Raw genomic sequence first — 21,133 nt, 5'->3', positions numbered from 1 at the left:
AAACACTAGTGCAGTCGTCCTGACCTGCTGTAGACAAACAGGTTGGAGTCCACACTGACTCTTGGATCCAGGGTTGACGTGGCCCTTGTGAACTCATCCAAGTGAAGAGTTTGCTCTAAAACCCACTCAGATCCACCGGTGGACTCACACTCATAAATCGAGACATGCATAGAGAAGTCTTTTGCAGAGCCCTGGAGCTGAGGACAAGAGGAGTGTTTACTTCACACATGTCATCTCTTAGAATAGGTCACAACCAGTAGTCAACCACGAAACATCAGCTCATAAAAATAAATCATCAGTGCCCTGTGGTAAACCCAGATGCAAGCCAAACTGCTCTGCATAAACCTCAACTCAGTTCACTCCAATCCAGCTCCATATGATTCAAATACGTAATGCAATGGAATGAGATGCTCAGATAGTCAGGTTTTATCACTTCTGTTTCACTTAAGTCCAATGACTGTTTACACAGATTCTTAACAAGCTGCAATGTTTCATATGCATAATGCATATGTTTATGTAATCTAGTACTTCGCTCACCACTCTGCTTTACATAAATATGCATTTGTATGCTGATGTATGGAATTGTTATCCATTTGTGCAGGGTCAAGACTATATAGCCAAATGGTATTAATTCGCAGAATTTTACATTTTCATTGCTATTTTACACCTCATGGTGATTGCCGGTTAAATACAATTCAAAGAAAACACCATTAAAGAACCAAACTCTAATTTCCTACCTGTCCTTGTCGTGGCTGTTTAAAGGCCACTGCCAGCCGGCCGATGTAGGAGCAGGACACAGCTACAGGCCGCCCCGACACACACACGGCACTGTTGTTATCATCCTCCTCATTCATCAGGGCCCAGGGCTCCCAGCGGTAAGCCCTGTTGTCATGCTCATTCTCACTATACCCGTCATCGCCCTCCACAGCACAGTGCCAGAACCGCACGCGAGAATCAGAGCAGGTTGTAACAATCAGGTACGGAGCCAGACACACAGGGTAGATAGAGGAGGAGCTGAGGTGACCTGGCAGAAAGACGAGGCAGAACAAAAACAGAAACATGTTTAAAATAAATGTAGAAAAATTTGGGACCATTTAGTTTAATTTGGTGATTTATGTATCGAATCGTATTTGTGCCTATCCCAACCTGCAGAGGGGGTGGCCCTGGTAACCTCCACGCCGTGGGGCAGGTCGAGTCGCTTGCTGTACACCAGCTTGGAGCTGAGGATGAGTTTGCTGGCTGACTGCAGGTTGGCTGTGGAGGATGACCGTGGCAGGGGTCTGATCGGAGAGGTCTCAGGAGACGAGTCGGCATTCGCGACTTGATTAGGAACCATTAGCTGACTCTGGGAGCTATAATCTGGGCTTGGTTCATCTGGACACAGGGAGACAGGATTATCATAGTGCATCTACACCCATTGGAAGCAGATAGATATACAGTAGATTTGAAAAAGAGGGTTTCTCATATGAAATGAAGTTTTCACATTTAGCAGCATCCTGAACACTTAAGTGTGGCAATAACTGCTCAGCTATGTTTAACCTCCACTTACCCACACAGGCTTGCACAGATTTCAGGTGCAGGTGCCACATCTGCAGGACAGAGTTCCTGTTGAGATCCTTCTCTATCACCACCAGAAAGAACTTCTCAGAGAATGGGGCAGGTTGATAATCTGGATATAGTTAAATCACAATATTAGCTACTTAAAAGGACAATCAGGTTTGAAAACAAATCACGAAACAAATGTACAAAGAGTTTGCATTTAATAGTGTCCTATACCGTCGCCAGATGGAAAGGCCGGTGCAAATGCTTCTGGCTCTTTCTGCGGCTTGTAACCTAGAATGAAGTCCTCTTGGAAGACATGCAGCAGCTGGGTGTTGGCGCCACACTGGATTCACATGGACATCAAACAGGTTACTATCTCAACTGATCAGAGGGTTTCAGGATTTCAAGATGAGTTCGGTGTAAAAAAAAAACAAAGCAGCTCCTTACCTGGTTTGTGATGACATCCAACTCTATGATACACCCAGGTCTGGCAGTGGACTGCTGGCTGACAATGTTGAACACTTCGCCCACCAGTTTCTAAATATGGGGATATGATATTGATAGCATAAATAAATAAAGGCAGCGTAAAAATGACATTAAAAGCTCATAGATGTTGAAAATCCAGCCTATCTCAACAACTTAATATCTGTGAATGATGCGGTTACATTAGAACTTTAAGGTTTCCATGAACCCAATTTGGACTCCATTCATGGTCGCCTGTGATATTTAAATTCAAGGCTCAGAGTGTGAGACTTAAAGATCCAGGTGCAGTAAAATCACAGAACAGAGATTACCCCATCCAAATGAGCAAAACATGATTTTTGTGTGTGCACTCACAGACGTTTCAGGATCTGACAGCTCATCCAGTAATTTTCTGGCATCCACCACCGCTTGATAGAGACGTAGATTTTTGCCATCTGATGCCACGAAGCAGGCGCTGGCACTGTTACAGTAAGTTCCTGAGGGACACAACACAAAGTTTGTTGGAAAGTCCAGCAGTGCAAAAGAATGTATTAATTACAGTTTCGTATATTCAAAATATTTACCGAGCACAGAGCTGGGTACGAGTGTGGGTAGCCAAGCAACATTGCTGAAAGCGGAGGTGTGAAGGGAGTTGATTCGGGCCAGTTCGGAGACACCTCCAGTGCAGGACAGGGGTCCAATATGATCCACCCTCCACAGGATCAGCTCACTGTAGATGGCGTTAGGGTCATGGAAGGTCCTTGTAGCTGCATTACGAAGCTGCTTCCTACTAATGCACAAGTAAAACGATCAGAACTCATCTGTGGCATTTCAGGTATGTACTCATAACCCATTCTCTCCTTTTTTCTCTTTCTTATACTGTGTTAACACACACAGACACAAACTAGTAGTCTATCTGCCTTTTCTTTCTCTCTGTTCTTTACCTGGGAAGTCCCTTTGGTATGGGAAAGGTAGGAGGCTGCTCTCCCTCCAGGCTGCCAGGTGCTGAGGGAGGCGTGAGCAGGGCGTTATGATGAGAGGAGGTCAGCAGCAGTGGCAGCACTGTGTGGCAGGCTTGGTCGTTCAGATGAAAGCGGTGGCCACAGTACCGGCATTTATGAGATACAGTCAATACGTTTGAGAAGGCAGAGCGCTCGGCAAATGTCACTGCCCACTGCAGAGAAAAGGCACCAAGAACGTTACAGAAATAGTAACAAGTTTTTTTGAACACCTTGTTATAAAAACATTACATTACAAAATGTCAAATTGTGTTTCTAACAATCCTTTACCTGGTTGAGGGATCCATCAACATGCTTGGAGACCATCATGACAGCAGGGCTGATGCCAGGGCGAGGGTTGAGAGTGTTGGCCAGGGAGTGTGAACCCAGGCCGGCCGACACTGAAGCAGAGTGGGCGACACATTGAACCATTCTCCCCTGGTCCGCTGCCCCGGCACTGTCACCCTCGGTCAAAGTGCACGCGTACATCAGGATGTTTTTACTCAGCGAGTTGGCATCGCCTGTAGGAAATGCCACTGGAATACGGGAAGAGAAGGACACCTGGTGGGAGAGTTGGAGGAAATAAAAACCATAAGGAACAGACACATGTTCTCTGCAGTCTGTCAGACCTATAGAGACCTATAGAGACCTGTATAGACCTATAGAGTCCTTTTCAGAGCCAGAATCTACAGTGTGGAAAATGATTAGGACGCCCTAGTGAGCGACTCTTGAGTTCAGACTGAGGTTGGCAAAATAAAGGAAGTTGTTATCCCTCCTCCTGCTTTTTCATTAGTGAGGATCACAACATGTACAAAACATTGTAGTAGAAGCTAGATTTTGCATTTTTAGATGGTGCCAGTCGTCGCTTTCACCAGTCATAATGACTAATATCGACTGCGGTAGCTTGTCGTTAATTAATGGTAATTATGTGAGCAACTTTATTACAGGCTAAATTTAAAATGGTCTTTTGTCTCGTTGAAGTGAGCTCTGCAGCCATTGCCTGTCAGCCATAGGTCGGTTGGCTGTGAGTGAAGACGCTTAACTCTGTAACACAACTTACAACTGTAGGTGGAGTGACTGTGTCACAGGAGTCACATTCTGCCAGTTAAACATTTATCTATAAGTCTTACATATGGCTTGAGAAGTGCTGCGTCACCTTACATTTTGTTACACTACTGCCACTGTGTGTATGAGCGTAGAGAATGTCGTGAATAGGAAGGGTGTGAAGAAGTTTTCAGATTTTTTGCTCACCTGAACCTGTCTGAAGATACCCTGGTTGAATTCGTCCAAGTACTTTACATGCCAAACCAGGAACGATCCATCTGTAGGGTGTATGGTGAACAGCATGTCTGGGCTCTTGTTCCACTCTGTGATCAGAGTCTCCATCTTCCTCTCTAGCAACATGGAGGGTAAAGGCATGCTGGAGCTGGATCCTGGGGAGGACGCCTTGGTGCTTCCCTGCTCCCCTGGCTCAACCTCTTCACCTTGTTCTGAGGACGCTTTATCGGATATGTCGTCTAGGTCTAGAATAACAAAAAATATTATTTTTGTATTTTTTTAAACAAATGTGTTTAATAAATGAGTGTCGGCCTGGTTGAGGGACATACCAAAGTCAAACTTCAAATGGGATCCCTCAGGGTCCAGGGGATCCTCAGTAGTCTGGTCCATCTGCTGTTCAGAGAACTTACGGAGCTGCAGCATAAAGAGGTCCATGGAAGTAGTGAAGCTAAGGTCCTTATTGTTGAGCCAGTGAACCACGAAGCCGCCGCCACCGGAGCCATCATCTGGGTTGAACACTGCAGAGTCGGCCAGCACTGCTGGGATATCTGACAGAGGAAGAGGGAGGTAGGAGGAGGAGGAAAAGATTTATGGATTAAGAAGCTATTTCTGCTGAATCATTAATTTGGACATTGATAATCACTACTACAGAATAAGTCATTAAAACCATTATTAAAGACATTATAGAGCAACCATAGATGATCAATATGTATGGATCTATGGTGAAGAAATACACAAATACTTTTGAGTAAGTTCCAACCTAGACGTCGTACCTGTGTTGGGGTTAATACTGGCTGAGATGTGAAAGTGACACAGGGCATTGGCGTGATGAGCGATGTGGCGGTGAGTGTGAGTGTCCTGCGTGCCGAGCTGAGAGGGCAGCAGCTCACTATGTGCCACCAGTGCAGAGGACCGTCGTCGACCGCGCCGCAGATGCTTCAGATGGTGGATTGACTAATCAAGCAGAGCACATGAACACAGGTTTTTAGTATTTCTGATCAGACATAGTATATACATTATTTTCCTTCCATGATTTATTCCTGGGGAGATCTGACTAAGTAAGTGCACCTCTAAAGCATGCTGGATCTTGTCTTTATTGCCTGCCAAGCCTGGCAGGCTGGAGCTGAAGGAGTGCGAGTTCTCAGAGATCTGTCCCCCGAGCAGGCTGTCTTCTGGAAGCAGGGTCTCCGACCACATTCTACAAACACCATCCTCGCAGGACGTCAGCAACACGTTGCACACTGAACCCCTAGAGCAGGCGAAAACAACACATTTTAACGATCAGTAATGACTTCAGTTTTGTAAATGATTTACTTTTACCCTCAAATATTCAGTCAAAATACATTACAGCATATTATGGAAATAAATCATTTATATTATAGAAGAAACTTAAGTGTCAATGTAATTCTAAACATATATCACTGGTATCTACACCATCAAAAAAAACAACGCATACAAAAATGCTCACTGTGGACATTATTAATTATACGCTAGAAAGAAAAACAAGTGTAAAGTGGGAGTGCAGGTGGGAGGAATGAAATTTAACAGCTCCAGATTCTCATGAGAGCATGAGAGTACATAACCAGAGTGGACTAACTCTTTAAATTGTCTTGCCGGCTGCGCTAAATACAAATTTATGTCTTGTTATTAGAAACAGGCCTCAATACCAGTTCATTAACACTTGACTCAAAGAGCAAACCATCTCTTTTTTAAGTCAAAAACTATGCCATGTTTTTAGAAGACAACAAGCTTGTACTAAAAGGAGTTGCTGGCCACCCTGACAGTGTGAATGTGTGTGTGTGTGTCTTTTCTTACTTGGGCATGAACTTGCTGGTCTTCCTCCAGGACATACCAGTGACCGAGCGAGGATGCGCCAGGTAAACAAAGGAGAAGTTGACAGGAGTAGGCTTTTTATCGGAGGGGTCGTGGACCACCACTGCAGATCGCCAGCCCGTGGTGGGATACCACACCTTAAGTAAACAGTCATCCTGCATGTGCAAACAGATGTGAGTGAGCATACATTATATGCAAACATCACCACAGGCCTTACGCTAAAATAAATGTTCAAAAGCTTGTAGCGTGAATCATACCTTCCCAACTGTTGCAATATACTCGCCATCAGGAGACCACTTCGCAACGTGAACAGATGCAGCAGTTCTAAGAGAAACAAAAGCATTAACAAATATAGCAGCTACATTCACTTCTCCAAAATAAACGCCAGGAAAAACACTGGGGCTTTTCTTGCCAGCTCTATGTCTGGTTACTTTGTGCGTGACAGCGTGTAAATTTCAGAGACAGCATTTCCCCATTCTAGTTGCTTTCCTGGGCATGAACATGTGTCATCAGTTGGCAATTATCAGTTAGGTATCACATGTCTGTTTACACAGGTTAAAGCACAGGACACAGACTCAAAAGAATGGCTCACAACAATGCATACACACCTTTCATGTCAGGCTGTGTGCAGATGTGTTTGGATAATCAGTAACCGTCTATAGGTTGTTATTAGTCAAATTATGCAATTCTACAAGCTTCAAGAAGAAAAATTAAACATAACATTTGTCTGCACAGGAAAGAGAGGCCAGGAAACTCTGTATAGCATGATAAGGAAAAAAGGTGGAGTCAGCTTTCAGAAAAAGACAGAAACATTCTGTTCCTCTTTCACTTACAACGAGCCCAAGTGAAAAAGCAGTGAACAGAACGAAATTGTTCCCTCAAAAATTTTAAATAAAAATAAAAAAATAGACATAATAAATATTTTCAAGGATGAGCAAAGTATTTTTCACTTAAAAGTCTGACAAACCTGGTGACAGAAAGCTTTTCCTACCTTGGTATTTACAAGACAAAGAGCAAGAGTTGAGTGAGGAAGGAATGAAAATAATGAAGAAAAACAGGTCTAATCAATTTACTGGTTAGCTAGTTGTCAGGATATCAATGTACGTGCTTGATAGACAGCACAAAGAGACCGTCTTCTCCAAAGGTTCCTCTGTGTAACAGGACTTGGCTCTTAGGATTCGATTCTGATCTGATGTACAGTACATAACTGTGAAGCCGCCAGGGCTTTATTTACATGGCAATTGTGTCAGATGCTTTTACAGTATGCACAAAAGCAAAAACGTACTTGCACTGCCAGACGCAGTTCCAGTCATTAAGGACAGGGTGGGGCTTGTCCTCAGTCAACTGCCCATCTTCCTCCTCTATCAGGGCATCTGCCAGCGGAGGAGCCCACAGCTGGAGCCGCTCGGTTGCTGCTAGGATACGGTTCCCTGAGGATACAAAAGCATTATCTTACACACCTCATGTCCCACACCGAATACTACAGTACAGAGAGCCACATGCACACCGTGACTCTTACATAACGCCCGTCACTTCAGACAAACCAAAGAGGCCTGTGAGTGGGAGCTGTGAGTAGGAGCTGTGCGTAGCGTGGATTGATTTAGTCGGACAGTCAGTGAACACAGAAAGCACGAGCGTACCTTGTGGGTCCCAGGCCAGGTTGTAGGTGATGGCATCGAGGAAGAACTGTCCCGTCTTTTGCCACTGATAGTTAAGCTGCTGTTAGTGACAGAAGAGCAACACAACCCATGCAATGTTACTGGCAGTGTGATTAAACTCACCGGGTATTGATTTAAAACGTCTACATACAGCATGTCTAGAATACTGACACTCATGCTCACCTTATGCCGTTTGTTTGGGTTGGTGGAAAGAGGTTCAAAGATGCAGACTGTGTTTCCATAGGATGCAGCGATCTAAAAATAAAGAGATGTGTTCATCATCAAAACATTACTCACCCCATCAGTGCTTCTGCACAGTCATTCCCACAGGAGAGGGGTGAGTGGTGCAGGAAATCAGGACAGCAAAGAGAGGAGAGCATGGCCGTACAAGACAGGAGCGAACGTGGGCCTAAATGTCCTTCGTTATGCAAAGCATAACTGATCACGCTTCCTGGCTACATGGGAAAATGAAAACTAAGAGTGGGAGGGTGCAGTCAACACTTACCCTGCCAAGCTGGTGGGAGCACTCCACGCAGCCCACCTGTATGTTTCCATTCTGAGCTCCAGGGATAATCTGCACACACTCAAAGTCACTGGCCAAGATCACTACATCACAACCGGAGCCATAGGCCTGAAAGAAATGACACATGAGGACAAACAATCAGATTGAGCCACAATAGACAAATTAAATCAAACAGCTGAGACTCAAAATGGTAAATATCACTTCAAAATTCATTTGTGAATGCATATAAATTGGTTGTACAATATAATGTAATATAAATATCTGAAAGCAGAGCATAATAGCCCTTAATTGCACAATATGAATATTGCATTAGCAGAGTAAGATATTCTAGCAGGACAAGCCACTACAGCGTTGGCAGGTTGTGGTGGTAGCATGAACACATAACGTAATATAAAAAGCTTACTTACAAACCCAGTGCTTGAAAAAATTAAACTACTCATGTGCAATAAAAAAAAAAGACATGCAGCACGTGTTTATTCTCCACACTCGATAGGCAGACTCGCTTTAAGATTTGGATTCTGGGCGGGAAGGTAAAGTGATACGAGGGCGGCTTCTAGCAGCCAACCATGTGCAGAACGGCAGCAATGACAGCAGCACCTGGGAGACAGGCAAGCTGGCCTCGGAGCAGCAGTACAGTCAGTGTGACGCCGCGTGTCTTTCATTATTCACGAGAACAGGAGGAGAGGCCGGTAACCACTGGGTCACACACACACACACACACACACACACACACACACACACACACACACACACACACACACACACACACACACACACACACACACACACACACACACACACACACACACACACACACACACACACACACAACAGGACAGCATTACGGCCAGTATTATAATATGAAGTGACAGGTGGGGATTAAGTTATGTTGAAGACTGTCAAAGGATTAGGCTTCACATGCAATGATGTAGAATTTGAGAGAGACAAGTGGGAGGGGCATGAGGGAGATGTGGCCTGTGCTTCTTTATTACTACAGCATTTGCTCCTGCACATTACAGCTGGAATTAAAACTGGTCACCGTCACGCAGTGTCTCGGACTGCTCTGCACCTCTCTCTCTCACTCACATACACAAATGTAAGACAATGTGTGGGTCCATTCTTCTCTCTTTGTAATTTGGACCTGGTCAGATCTTGAGCCAGGGTGATAAGCTTGAGTGTATCTGCCTCAAAGTGAATGATCCAACATAATTATCCGGTTCTTAAGGATTGAGAGATTTCTTTCATTATCCACAGATCAACACACAAACGTGGAACAAGGTACTAAGGGATGACAATACAATGAGGTATTAGTAGTAACAGCAGAATAAGGATACACAGCATCATGTGAAAACATTGACACAACTTAATATATACAGATGGAAGACCTGCATGCACAAACAGTGAGGTATAAAATGTCATTACGGTCTTCTTTTTCAGCAAAGACATTTTATGTCAGTCTACATCATTGTTTATATTTTTATGTTGTTTTCCTCATCTCCACAATGTACACAAAACAACACTTCTTTCATCATGATATGTTCATATGCTGAAAGATTAAAAACCTAATGCTATTAGTCAACTAAAAACCTAATTTAATCAAAGGCAGCACTTCAAATGAATAAAATGAAGAAACTGACGACTGCTGGACACCTCTTCTAATTAATCTAATGTTCAGCTCGCTGTCAGGGTATTTATTTGACTCAGCAAATGGCCGACACAAGGATCTACTGATTCTTTCAATGAGTGCACTTAGATCTATACCCAAGTATCTGTAGCTAAGATAAAGGAGTGTAACCCCGAAGCAGCGAAGTCTCCTCCATCTCAGTCATGCAAGCTGCTCACAACAAGAATGTTGCTGCCTTTGGATAAACCTCTCTGCAACACATCAACAACAACACAGCAACTGCATCCACGAAGAGCAGAAAAACAATGTAATGTAATGGTATTATTTTGTAAAATGTTGACTATATCTATTTAAATAATGTTTTTTATTATTATCTGTTTTTTGTTTTTTTCATTTTCATTGAATTTAACAAGAAATATAGTATGGTTGACAGATGATATGAATAATACGATTGACCAACTCTGGGAAACCCCTTTGTCATTCTTTTAAAAGCCAAAGCAGAAAGACTCCTTTTCTGCGTGACACAATGATAATACTGATGACAGCTACAGAAGTCAGTTCACATCTTGATATTTAAGAGCATCTGAAATACTATTTGCATTATGGTAAACGCCATGACGCAGGGGTGTAGCTGTTTTTCATGGTAAATATATTTTAAAAGAAAGGAGCCAATGCAGTCTTGTGCTGTGGTAATGAAAGCAGATGAGAGGAAGCGAGAGAGCTCACTTCTGCATTGACTCCATCAAATGTCACTTGCCTAACGCAATCATGTGGTCAAATAACAGTCACAGCTGCTACCATATGCACCATTTTCATGTTTGTGCTTGTTTTGAGCTGTTGTAAAAACCCTAAGCTGCAAATATTGGTTAGTTCTGACCTGTAATAACCTTTTTTTTTCTGTCAACCTGTATTAAAACATTATTGCTGAAAAACCTATAGCACAGACTTGTACTTTGATCTCACTGTCTCTATAACCAGAATATATGGGCTTTATTATTCTCTGCAGCATGACTGCAGTGAAACAGCTACACCAGGTCCGGCTTCCATGTGTCTCCGTTCTGTCTGATGGTCATAACATATCCAACTTAAATCAATGTAGACTGATAGACAGGCTGCATTTGTTTGTCTATCTTTACATATCACAAATAAAGGAATAAGAACTACTGGAGTAGGGTCTGGAACTGTGAGAGATAGAAGTAGTTTCATGCATTTCCTCCAGATTTTCTCTCATTTTGAATTTTGGTACATAATTGATAATCTATAAAAAGCTTATTCATTGGTGTCTTGATGCCATACCATATTGGGACATTTTGGGCTAAATACCTGTGTGAATGTTGTATTTAATATAAACTGCCATTACTGAATGCATTTGCAACTGTAACCACTGCACATGCAAATATCAACTTGTTGCAGTACCATGATGACACGTTAAATTCAACGGACAAAATTCATACTTGCACAATATACAGAAACAATATTCCCAGACAAAATTTAAGTACACAGAAAATCCATCTCCAGCCAATTGGTATCAATGTCCTACATTATCTGACAATATCTGTATTCTAATGTAGATCAAGATCAAAATGCATTAGAATAACTCAATTTAGAGAACACAGCCTTGCAGCCTTAGTGGAAGTATGTACTCTCCCTCTGTGCTATTTTTAGCAGATCGCACATCTGCAACTCTGCATATCAGCCCCACAGGCTGTTTGTAGGAACCTGTACACGTCAAAAGGTAGATAAGCAGAATAACTGTCTTTCGAACCATGAAAACACAATGTGGTAAGTATCGGTTCTGTCATGTTTGTCATTTAAATGACAAAACACTTGAACCATCTCGAACAATCAAAAATCTGAAATAGAAATTAGTAAGCTATTGTGAAAAAGAAGAACATTTTATTTTGCCTAAATAATGAACAGATCTCTTCCTACTTCGTGCCATCTGGTCCCTTCACATTCCTACTCAGTATTCAACACAAAACTATATACCCCCCCGCTGGCCAATTGGACTGGCAACAAAAGGGCAGTATTTCACAGTTCATCGTTCAAACTACATTCAAATACATGTTGCAGAAGCCACGTAACACAAAAGCAAATAGCATGGAGATGCCGCAGATTAGCTGCGTTTGTGTGTGTGTGTGTGTGTGTGTGTGTGTGTGTGTGTGTGTGTGTGTGTGTGTGTGTGTGTGTGTGTGTGTGTGTGTGTGTGTGTGTGTGTGTGTGTGTGTGTCAGGGTCTGGCCTAAGAGCCCTAGGGGTCAGTGTGAGTGTAACTGCATTGGACGTGATGTCTACTGTTCTTCAAATACCCTCTCAGACACAGATAGAAAACACCAGGCGCAGAAACCGGGGCCCTCTGGTAACGTGCGAGGCTTCAGCTTCACCACCAGCTCTGTCCTGTGTTGCTGAGCAGTTATAACCTCAGGTACAGAGCCCGCCTGTTTACATTCAAACTGCCTCGATTTGGGGTCAGTGTCAGGACAGTGGGTGACAACTCCACTCTGTAGTTTTAACAGAAACGAACAGGACAATAAATGAATCCACTATATTCTACAGGTTGACCAATTAATCAATTTGGCTGATTACAGATGTTTCATTAACAATTGATTGTAAATTCAATATATTCCAACAATGCAATTAATAAAAATGGCATATGCCAAAGTACCGGGCCAGCCTACTGCTAAAGGTAAGCATGTCATGCATGATAACACAAACTGAGAAAGAGGAAATTCACTTCTCTGATGTTTTATCCTCCAAACGATCATGATCATATCAGCCTTTAAAATCCACTGTTAGTCGACCTCTATACTGTACATTCTATAGGACTGAGGGAATCTGAAAGTAAGGAGGTGTGTAGGGGTGTCTGATTCTGATAAAAATGAAAATATATATTTAAAAATAAAACAGACAACTCACTGATAAGCAGCCCAGATTTGGCAGCCATTAGACTGAATGTTCTCAGCATGTGGGAATGGTAGCATGTAACATAGCTGCTCAGTTTGACTCATGCAGTCACGTTGTTTTTGCTCCAAATTTGGGTGTTGAACTTAAAGACTTATCTCTTCTGATTTTACAAGTTAGGACTTGAAGTAGCATATTTTGCACCTTCAAGGGACGACAAACCCCAAAGCTTCAGGTGAATACTATTCTGGAGAATATAGCTCTGTCATTTTAAACACTGTGGTAAATAACCTGCGAACCCCCCTAAAGGACTTGTCAAGATGACAACGCAATATTAAAACCACTCAGGTAGAAGACAACATAGTGATGGCTTGTGAGGGGTTTTCCCTGTGGGGTGATATGAAAGATCATCCAGCTCACAATAAAGTCATGATGATTCATCATCTGCTCTCAGTAAAAGAGCTGAATAACCACTACTCTCTACTTTAAAGGGATAGTTGGGGGTCGGGGGTTACGGACACTTGGGTGACACCACAGGAGCAGTACGGAGGCATTTCATGTTTTTTTCTGTTGTTTTTGTACGTTTGAAGAAGGAGTCACCATTTACTTCAATTGTATTGGATTTGGCTGCGACGCTGTTTACCCCTGAAACTGCAAAAGTGTTTTCTGGACTCAGACACTTCACCCACCCCTCCGTCGGCATAGTGGTGAGTAGATAATGAGTGAATTTTCATTTTTCTGTGAACTATCCCTTTATCTCCAACTTATAGGAATAAAAACTATTGTGCACCTTTTCCTACTTGCCATCACAAGCGAGGGTCTCATATCTGTACCTATTGACTGCATTTCAGGGCGCTGTCATCTTGAGGCACAAAGAGAAAAGTTGGGAAGTTGCCAGAGCTCACACAGACAAAGAATACGCACAAATAACCCAAAGATGTCCACAAATAACAGACACACACACTTTGGTTCGGCGCATAACGTTTGATGTGTGCAAAGACACGAAGGGCTGCGCTACTGATGGATCTCGATTGAGCTCTCCAGCACGAAACCGACTGGGTCAAGCAAAATGTAAAAGTTTATTATGCTGCACTGACAGATGGCGGGACGCATGTGCACGTTTTGTACCTTCAGCACCACAACACTGCCACTCAGCCCTCCAGCCCATGTGTCCATATATGGCTCTCTACGTCACGGCTGGCGCAGCTGATGCCGGACTGACAGCGAGCTAATGATCCGTGAGGGGGATTTAACGCCAAATGTTAGCACGCTTAGCTAGTTCTGCATCCACAGTGGAAACCGCCTGCAGTCGTGCAACCATCACATTCAAGCCAAACCCCCCCACCCCCCACCCCTGTGCACGATCACCTGTAGTGTGCAAGTGCATTCGCGTGTGTCCCGGTGCAAACACCTCGCGATCATCAGCGTTATGGCTGCGCAAAAGGGATTCCCTTGCGGTAATTCTCACGTTACGAGATGCAGCTAAAGGTCATTTGAGTGGCTAGCGCTCACTGTTTATAATACGGCGCTACAGTGAATTAGCTGATTACCGTTACATCCGCTTGGAGGGGGTTAGCTTGTGGAGGGTGGGGGTGTGGACGCCCCCGAGTGGGCTCGACCCGTCGTTTGCGGCAGTTTTTTGGGGGCTAGCACACCAGCCGGCTAGCTTACAGCTCGCTAAGCCAGCCCGTTTAGAGACCGATATACAACGCGAGCTAGCGCGGCTAACTGCCCTGCTAGCTCTGCCGGGCTGGGTGTCCTCCCAAGCGGGGTGAAAATAAAAAGCCTCACCGTGAAGGGGACGTCGTTCACGCTGCCCACCGAGTAGCAGCAGTCTCCCGGGTTCACGGCTCCCGTCAGCACCTGGTGCAGATGCATCTTCCCCGGGTAGTTCAGCAGCAGAAAGGTGCCTCTTCTTCCTCTTCTTCTTCTCCTTCTCCTTCTTCTTCCTTCTTCTTTTAATTATTTATAACGAGTCCACCCTTTCGGTTTCTCCGTCTGGCAGCGGCTGGGGATTCCATCGGCGGCGTTCAACGTCGTCCTCGGCCTGGCGGTGTCGTCCTGCTCCTCCTCCACGGGCGGCAGCAGGGGGAAGGGGGAACCGGTGCTCAAACCCCCTGATTAATGGGATCTCGTCCCGGAACTGACATCGATTTAGTCGCGTGAAAACGAGCCGCCCGCTGTCAACACCATGCCCGCGACCAGTCGTGGGATCCGCGGAGGATCTCTGCAGCGAACCTGACATGCGCGTTCACGACCTTCTTCCAGGCACGACAGAATAGATGTAGATCTGTGGCACCTAGATCGGGAGGCGGCAGCCCCTGGATTCCACTCGGTGCCTCGTTTGTTTGAATTAAAGCAAAAACATATTTCACCTCGTCTTGTTTTTTTTAATAAGAATGAGTGAAAACGTAAATCAGTGATTCACCGGACTTCTTTCTGGGACACTGCACACCCGCTCTAGTACTGTGTTGTCTATGTTTACAGTGTGCCAGTTCTACAGTTCATTCAATGTTGGTCTGAGTGAAAACAGTAACTCATGTTCTCATCATTTCATCAGTTACTCTAAAATAATTAAAACTCTACACGTAAAACGACACTGAAAAGCTGCCACACACCATTTCCTCTTTTATACTAATATATAACATGTATTGAAGATTTTGTAGTTTTGTAATCTGCTTATTTTTCGGTATATTTGGGTGTAGTTTTCATATAAGCCATCACTAGTTCCCTCCACACACGTATTTTAACATGTTATTCATGCTTTTTGTATTTATGTTGTGTGAAATAAATTGAACTATATTAAAAGTAAAGAAATAAAAAAAGTGATTTCTTTTAATATATGGGGTTTTGCATTGGCCTCCTTTTTTAAGTTTCAACTTCATGAGGATATATATATATATATATATATATATATACATTTTGTCCATGCATAAAATACTGCATGAGAAATAACCATGCCTTGAGTTTAATATTTTAATTGTTTAAATGTACAATAATCAACATTCAAAATCAACAATTGAAAATATATTCTTTTCAAATGTCATGGGCAAGTGTCCTGCCATCTCATTGCTCATCTTTCATAGTATCATGAGACACCATATGAGACCATAAGATGCAACCTACTGTGACATGTCCTCTATATTTTACCACTGAGCACAGTGAGTGAGAGCTAAACCTATAGCCGAGGTTCATTGTATCTGCAACTGTCCCTCATCTACTTATCTACTCTTCCTGATGAGATTTAATGAAGCACATCACCATACCAATGTTTCTCTCTCGTACCCATTCTTATATATAGCCCTTATCACACTCTCCTTTGTTGTTCTAGATAATTGATGAGAGGACTGATAGGGATCCATGGTAGGGATACACAACCCAACCAACGTAGCGTTAGCCTAGTTATTTAAGGCACACTGACATCATCAGGCTCGACCTGCCTTCCAGCCAACGTGACACACAGGACGGCACAACAGAATATTGTGAGGCCGTCGCCCAGAGAGAATGTGACACATACACATAAACAGTGTCAATGGCCTGGCACAGTCATCATGTAGCATGTGTAATATTGAGTCTGTCCATTTAGCATTTACTGAATACCATTATCATGTGTCAGACTATACAGCTGTTCTAACTAAATCTGGTCACAATGAATACTGCATATAGTAAAATGGTCGAAATTGATCTATCACATACAAGCACACACACACACACACACACACACACACACACACACACACACACACACACACACACACACACACACACACACACACACATCCATTATCTATACTGCTTATCCTTTAAGGGTCGCAGGGAGCTAGGAGCTGGTGCCACCTCCAGCAAACCGCAGGACCAACATATCCCAGGGCCATCTTACAGAGATAAACAACCCAGCATTCACATTAAATTCACACCTACGCACAATTTAGTAACATTTGCTTCTAAGTTAAATGATGACATCACAGAAATATCACAAAATAAACTAGAATTTAAACCTAACCCCAATCTCTACCCTCAGGAAAGCCACACAGGCACATGGAGAACATGCAATCTCCCAGATGAGTATGTAACGAGTTGTGATTCAGATAACCAGGTAAAATGAGGGTTAGTGAATTTTCTGCCAGAAAATCTGCCTGTTTCTGTTCCTTTGTCTGTGGCTAATTTCAAAGGGCAGTCTGCTGTGAGGGCATGTGAGTAGGACTGTGAGTGCATCCCTCCCAGCTGTAGTTACCTTGAAGCACCTCGCTCTGGCTATAAGAAATAAAGATAATCGAGCTATAACGCGCTGACCCTTTTTATCAGCCTGAGGGGAAATAGATGGACAGGTTTTGTGCTGGAGTCTGAGGAAGTTTATGCATTTGTTCCTGTTCATGCTGAATATTCTTGATGCGATGGATGACATCCACTTTTGATTCAGACGTATATGTCTCTATCAGAGGTGCAATGGGCCAAATGGGGGGAAGTCATTGCAAAGAGAACAGAGTAAACAAAGACGTACAGAGGGATACAACTGATACAGCATAACCTGTGAAGACAACAGTGCAAATGCTCACACAAGTGTGAGAGAGAGGCAGAGATGGTGCACAACACCATGTGGATAACAGTGACTGTACCTTTGGATATTGCAGTAGGGTTGGAATGAGGTTGATGCAGTGTTGTACCAGTCCCTGCGCTGCCATTGGGAGACATAGCCTTGATCTACAGTGAACAGAATTAAATGCATTATAGATTTTCTCATTTCATGGATGGCTGCTGGCTGGAGGGAGCTCCAGTGTGGCCCTGAGGTGCACGGCAGTCTGCTCCCCAGGACCAAAATGTAATGGGACTTTTTCTACAGTCCCGAGTAAATAAATCAATGCATAGAGTTGAAATACACTGAATCGTGACATAGCGATATTTACAGTACGAATGTCTTGTTTTGGTGTCAAAGCAGAACAGATATACAGAGAAAAATAAAAGGTTGAGCGTGGTGGTATTTTGTGTCCTCACATTAAAAGACTTTCATTAAAAAAAAAAAAATCTGTTTAAATTAATTTCAAAATCTATGACCAACACAAATGTCTTTCATCCTGGCTTATGTGTTTTGGCTCATTGTGATCGCTGGTATGAGCATTTTGTATGTTCACAAAGAAACCGACCTTGATAATATGCATATATACAAAAATAAAGACTCACCAGCTCTCTAAGCTTAAGAAAAGAGTAAGGTTATAAAATGATGGGATTACAATATTGTGATGTTTGCATATAATTCTGAACCAAGGACATCTGTCATGGTGATTGTGCTGGAGGTGAAGGGATAATCAAGCTATTTGCTTTTACACAGACACACACACTAATGGTGGCCATGATTTATGACTCATCCACACTTATTTGGCCAATCTGGAGCCTGAACAACATGTATTTGACAACATAGATATATATCGAGGTGTTACAAGCCAAAAAACATGTTTTCCTTTCTACACGACAACACTGACAACTGAGTTTTAAACCAATCTTCACCCAGGACGAAGTTCATTTAAGCCAATATACCAAGAAAAAGCAACATATTAGAATAATACCAGGGAGACAGGGCCTTAGAGTAATGTAATCAAAATGTTTGGTATTTTTCAGAATAAATACAAATTCACCGGGTTCCTTTTGTTCTTCAAAACAACACCAGCTATTTCAGTGTATTAGATTAAACCAAACCTCGACACAATCTGATGCACCATTAATTAAGAAATACATGCAGCCCTATGCTGTTCTTTGGTTCTTCGGTTTCCTTACTGTCAACTTGGAATGGAGTTGAAATGCGTTGTGGTAATGACAGAAAAGTAAATCTAGATTCCAAAGGACAACGAGATATGTGTGTGATCGGCTGTGAACACTTATCCAGGCACTAGTGAGGAGATTTCTAAAGACCCTGAAGGACACAGAACAAGGGGGGGTTTGGAAGCAGGCTCAGAAAACGGCCACTCAAGTGTTCAGCCATTCAGGCCCATTCACTAACAGATGTGTGGTACATGCCTCTGGTCTCATGCTGCAAGTACCCTCTGTGTCTCTAGCTTCATCGGCCTGGTTGTATTCAGCTGTAACAAATCAAACTACTGATGGCTGCTTGCGTGGTGAATTGATCGCACTAATAAATAAAATGTATGAATAAGTTAAAAATTGCACAATTCACAATATAAATGTAAAATAGTCCCCAAGACCATCAGCATAGAATTGGAATTGTATGTCTTATTATACATCTATTACAGGGACTAACCTTACAACCACTAACTTACTACAGTAAAGCTTAGTGATGGTGGTATAAGTTTGTTTACATCAATAAAAGGCTCAGTTTATTCTAAGCAGCTGCAAATAACACAACATTTTTACTTCTTCGGTTTAAAGAAACACTATGCAACTGTTTTACCTTTGAACAGCCTTTAAACAGCAGCTCACTGGCTTAGAATCCAAATCCTCACTTACAACAAATGGACATTATTAAAAACCAGCGTTTATCTCTGATATTCAGCGAGGAAACTTTTAAAATATGAAGAATTCTAAATAGAGTTTGGTGTGTTTGTTACAGCAGCAGCTCATCTGGTTCAGGAAGCCAGGGATCATGGGTGATATCCACTGTTCAGTAGTGTTTCAGTTGAGTTAGCTGGACGACACAGCCAGAACTCTGCTTAACACATTGACAGGCTTTGATTTTGCTCTACACAACAAACAGTTAATCGTTAGAACAAGGAGCCCAACAGAATTAGTCTCCAAGTGTGGCTGCAGAGGGCGCTGTTGCTCGGTAAAAGTGACACAGTGTTGCTTTAAACACTGGAGGGACACTTGGACAGTAGTTGGTGTATCTATCTATCTATCTATCTATCTATCTATCTATCTATCTATCTATCTATCTATCTATCTATCTATCTATCTATCTATCTATCTATCTATCTGTCTATCTGTCTATATGATGATGACAGTCTGTAACAGGTAGACCTGAATGTCATGTTTATAGCACTTACCTGCCTTTGCACTTCCCTCTGTTGCAGTGAGAATCTCTTATGAAACTATATGACTCACGTAGCTCCAGTGCTTGCCACCCCTCATTGCTTAGACCGGCATAGACTGTCTATGGCTTATACCCCCTGAGAGCAGAATAGGGTTCAAACAATCTTTTGTGGAAATCTAAAGCACTGCAGGTGTTAGCGTTTTCTCGCTGGAAAAAAAAGTCCCATTTGTTCAGGCACATCCAAAGCATCCTATTATTAGATATGTTTGCTGTTGTTGTGTGATATAGCACTCTGTGTTCCCTGTGTATCGCTACCCTGACTGTGAAATTGTAGAGAACCCTTAACCTACAATTCCTCATCCATACTGTGAGTGGTTTTAAGAGTGCTGGCACTATATAAGGTTTAATAATGTTAATGTGTGTCTGCAGTTAAATGAACCCATTTGTTAAAGCTACTCAGTATAGTGTAACAATACCTGTATTAACATCTATGTTTGAGTTTTAATCCATAATTTTGTAGTATTTGAATCTCTGCTTTGAATTGCAACTTGTAAATGTCTTGAAAGTTTCATTATCACATCATTTATGAAATTATTTTTGACTGCTTGATAATAATAATTCAACTGGTTTATGTGATTGGCTTTTATATAGAGGCTTGGTTGATCAATTAACTAATAGTTAATTAAAATACTTTTGGAGATTCATATACCGCCGTGAAATGTTGAAAAGCCTGTCTGCTTTAGGGCCTTTTTATGGACAAATACAAATGTTTTAACTTTCCTGCAGAAAAGATTAAACCCACTTGCAGTTTGAAAGGTTTATTTGTTTTTTCATTTATCAGTCGGTGTTTTATTGCAGTGATTGAACATGATTACGGCTTCTCACCCTTTCCGTCATTTCTTCCTCTGCATTATTTGATTTCGGTGTGATTTCTTTTTTAGCCTCACGCACCTGCCTCACTATTATACAGTACAATAAGTCTAATCTGTTCTCACTTTCTATTTCCCCTCCCTCCTCTATCTCTGTCTCACACACGCTGCAATCCCGCTCAGACTCTCCGAGATTTCTGCGTCTGCAGAGATACTGAAGATTGATGACAGCTATTCCAGAGCATCGTCTCCGTCTTTGACACTGTCCCTTCTTCCCCTCCTCTCTCTGCGCTCTTGTCGCCTTCCCCTCCTCTCCCCTTTCTGAAGAAGGTCAGCCTCTCTCACTGTGGTTAAACTACTCCATCTGTCTCGCCTTCTTTCCTGTCCGGCCCAGCCTTGGGCTAAATGATGAATCTCTTACACCTGCAGTTGTTTCAGGGATGATTCACTGTCACCGCTGATGTATG

At 42.7% G+C, this 21,133-nt stretch overlaps 1 protein-coding gene and 1 long non-coding RNA gene across 8 annotated transcripts in view; one reads left to right on the top strand and one right to left on the bottom strand.

Moving 5' to 3' along the window:
• Nucleotides 1–14,833, bottom strand: part of dmxl2 (Dmx-like 2) — a 35,729-nt gene extending 20,896 nt beyond the window's left edge. For 4 of the 7 annotated variants that reach the window (XM_035178684.2, XM_035178851.2, XM_035178939.2 and 1 more), the window contains exons 1-21: nt 14,610–14,833; nt 8,277–8,402; nt 7,955–8,026; nt 7,754–7,832; nt 7,399–7,543; nt 6,371–6,437; nt 6,096–6,268; nt 5,349–5,529; nt 5,054–5,234; nt 4,610–4,828; nt 4,254–4,525; nt 3,294–3,563; nt 2,949–3,178; nt 2,589–2,794; nt 2,380–2,501; nt 1,990–2,079; nt 1,777–1,885; nt 1,550–1,669; nt 1,147–1,374; nt 738–1,024; nt 25–197 (exon numbers count right to left, since the gene is read on the bottom strand). In XM_035178684.2, coding sequence (XP_035034575.2) covers nt 25–197; nt 738–1,024; nt 1,147–1,374; nt 1,550–1,669; nt 1,777–1,885; nt 1,990–2,079; nt 2,380–2,501; nt 2,589–2,794; nt 2,949–3,178; nt 3,294–3,563; nt 4,254–4,525; nt 4,610–4,828; nt 5,054–5,234; nt 5,349–5,529; nt 6,096–6,268; nt 6,371–6,437; nt 7,399–7,543; nt 7,754–7,832; nt 7,955–8,026; nt 8,277–8,402; nt 14,610–14,696 — 3,437 coding nt within the window. In that variant the 5' untranslated portion in view covers nt 14,697–14,833. The remainder of the gene's footprint in view (nt 1–24; nt 198–737; nt 1,025–1,146; nt 1,375–1,549; nt 1,670–1,776; nt 1,886–1,989; nt 2,080–2,379; nt 2,502–2,588; nt 2,795–2,948; nt 3,179–3,293; nt 3,564–4,253; nt 4,526–4,609; nt 4,829–5,053; nt 5,235–5,348; nt 5,530–6,095; nt 6,269–6,370; nt 6,438–7,398; nt 7,544–7,753; nt 7,833–7,954; nt 8,027–8,276; nt 8,403–14,609) is intronic. The other 3 variants (XM_035178767.2, XM_035179231.2, XM_035179088.2) reach the window with 1 other exon arrangement.
• On the top strand, nt 14,419–15,192 carry LOC118122792. Its single transcript, XR_004698518.2, has 2 exons — nt 14,419–14,724; nt 14,824–15,192. It is a non-coding gene; the product is annotated as an uncharacterized LOC118122792 (long non-coding RNA).
• The last annotated feature ends 5,941 nt before the right edge of the window (nt 15,193–21,133 follow it).

This window comes from Hippoglossus stenolepis, chromosome 1 (genome assembly GCF_022539355.2).
Source record: "Hippoglossus stenolepis isolate QCI-W04-F060 chromosome 1, HSTE1.2, whole genome shotgun sequence".
NCBI lineage: Eukaryota > Metazoa > Chordata > Actinopteri > Pleuronectiformes > Pleuronectidae > Hippoglossus > Hippoglossus stenolepis.
This window is presented reverse-complemented; position numbering and strand designations above follow the sequence as displayed.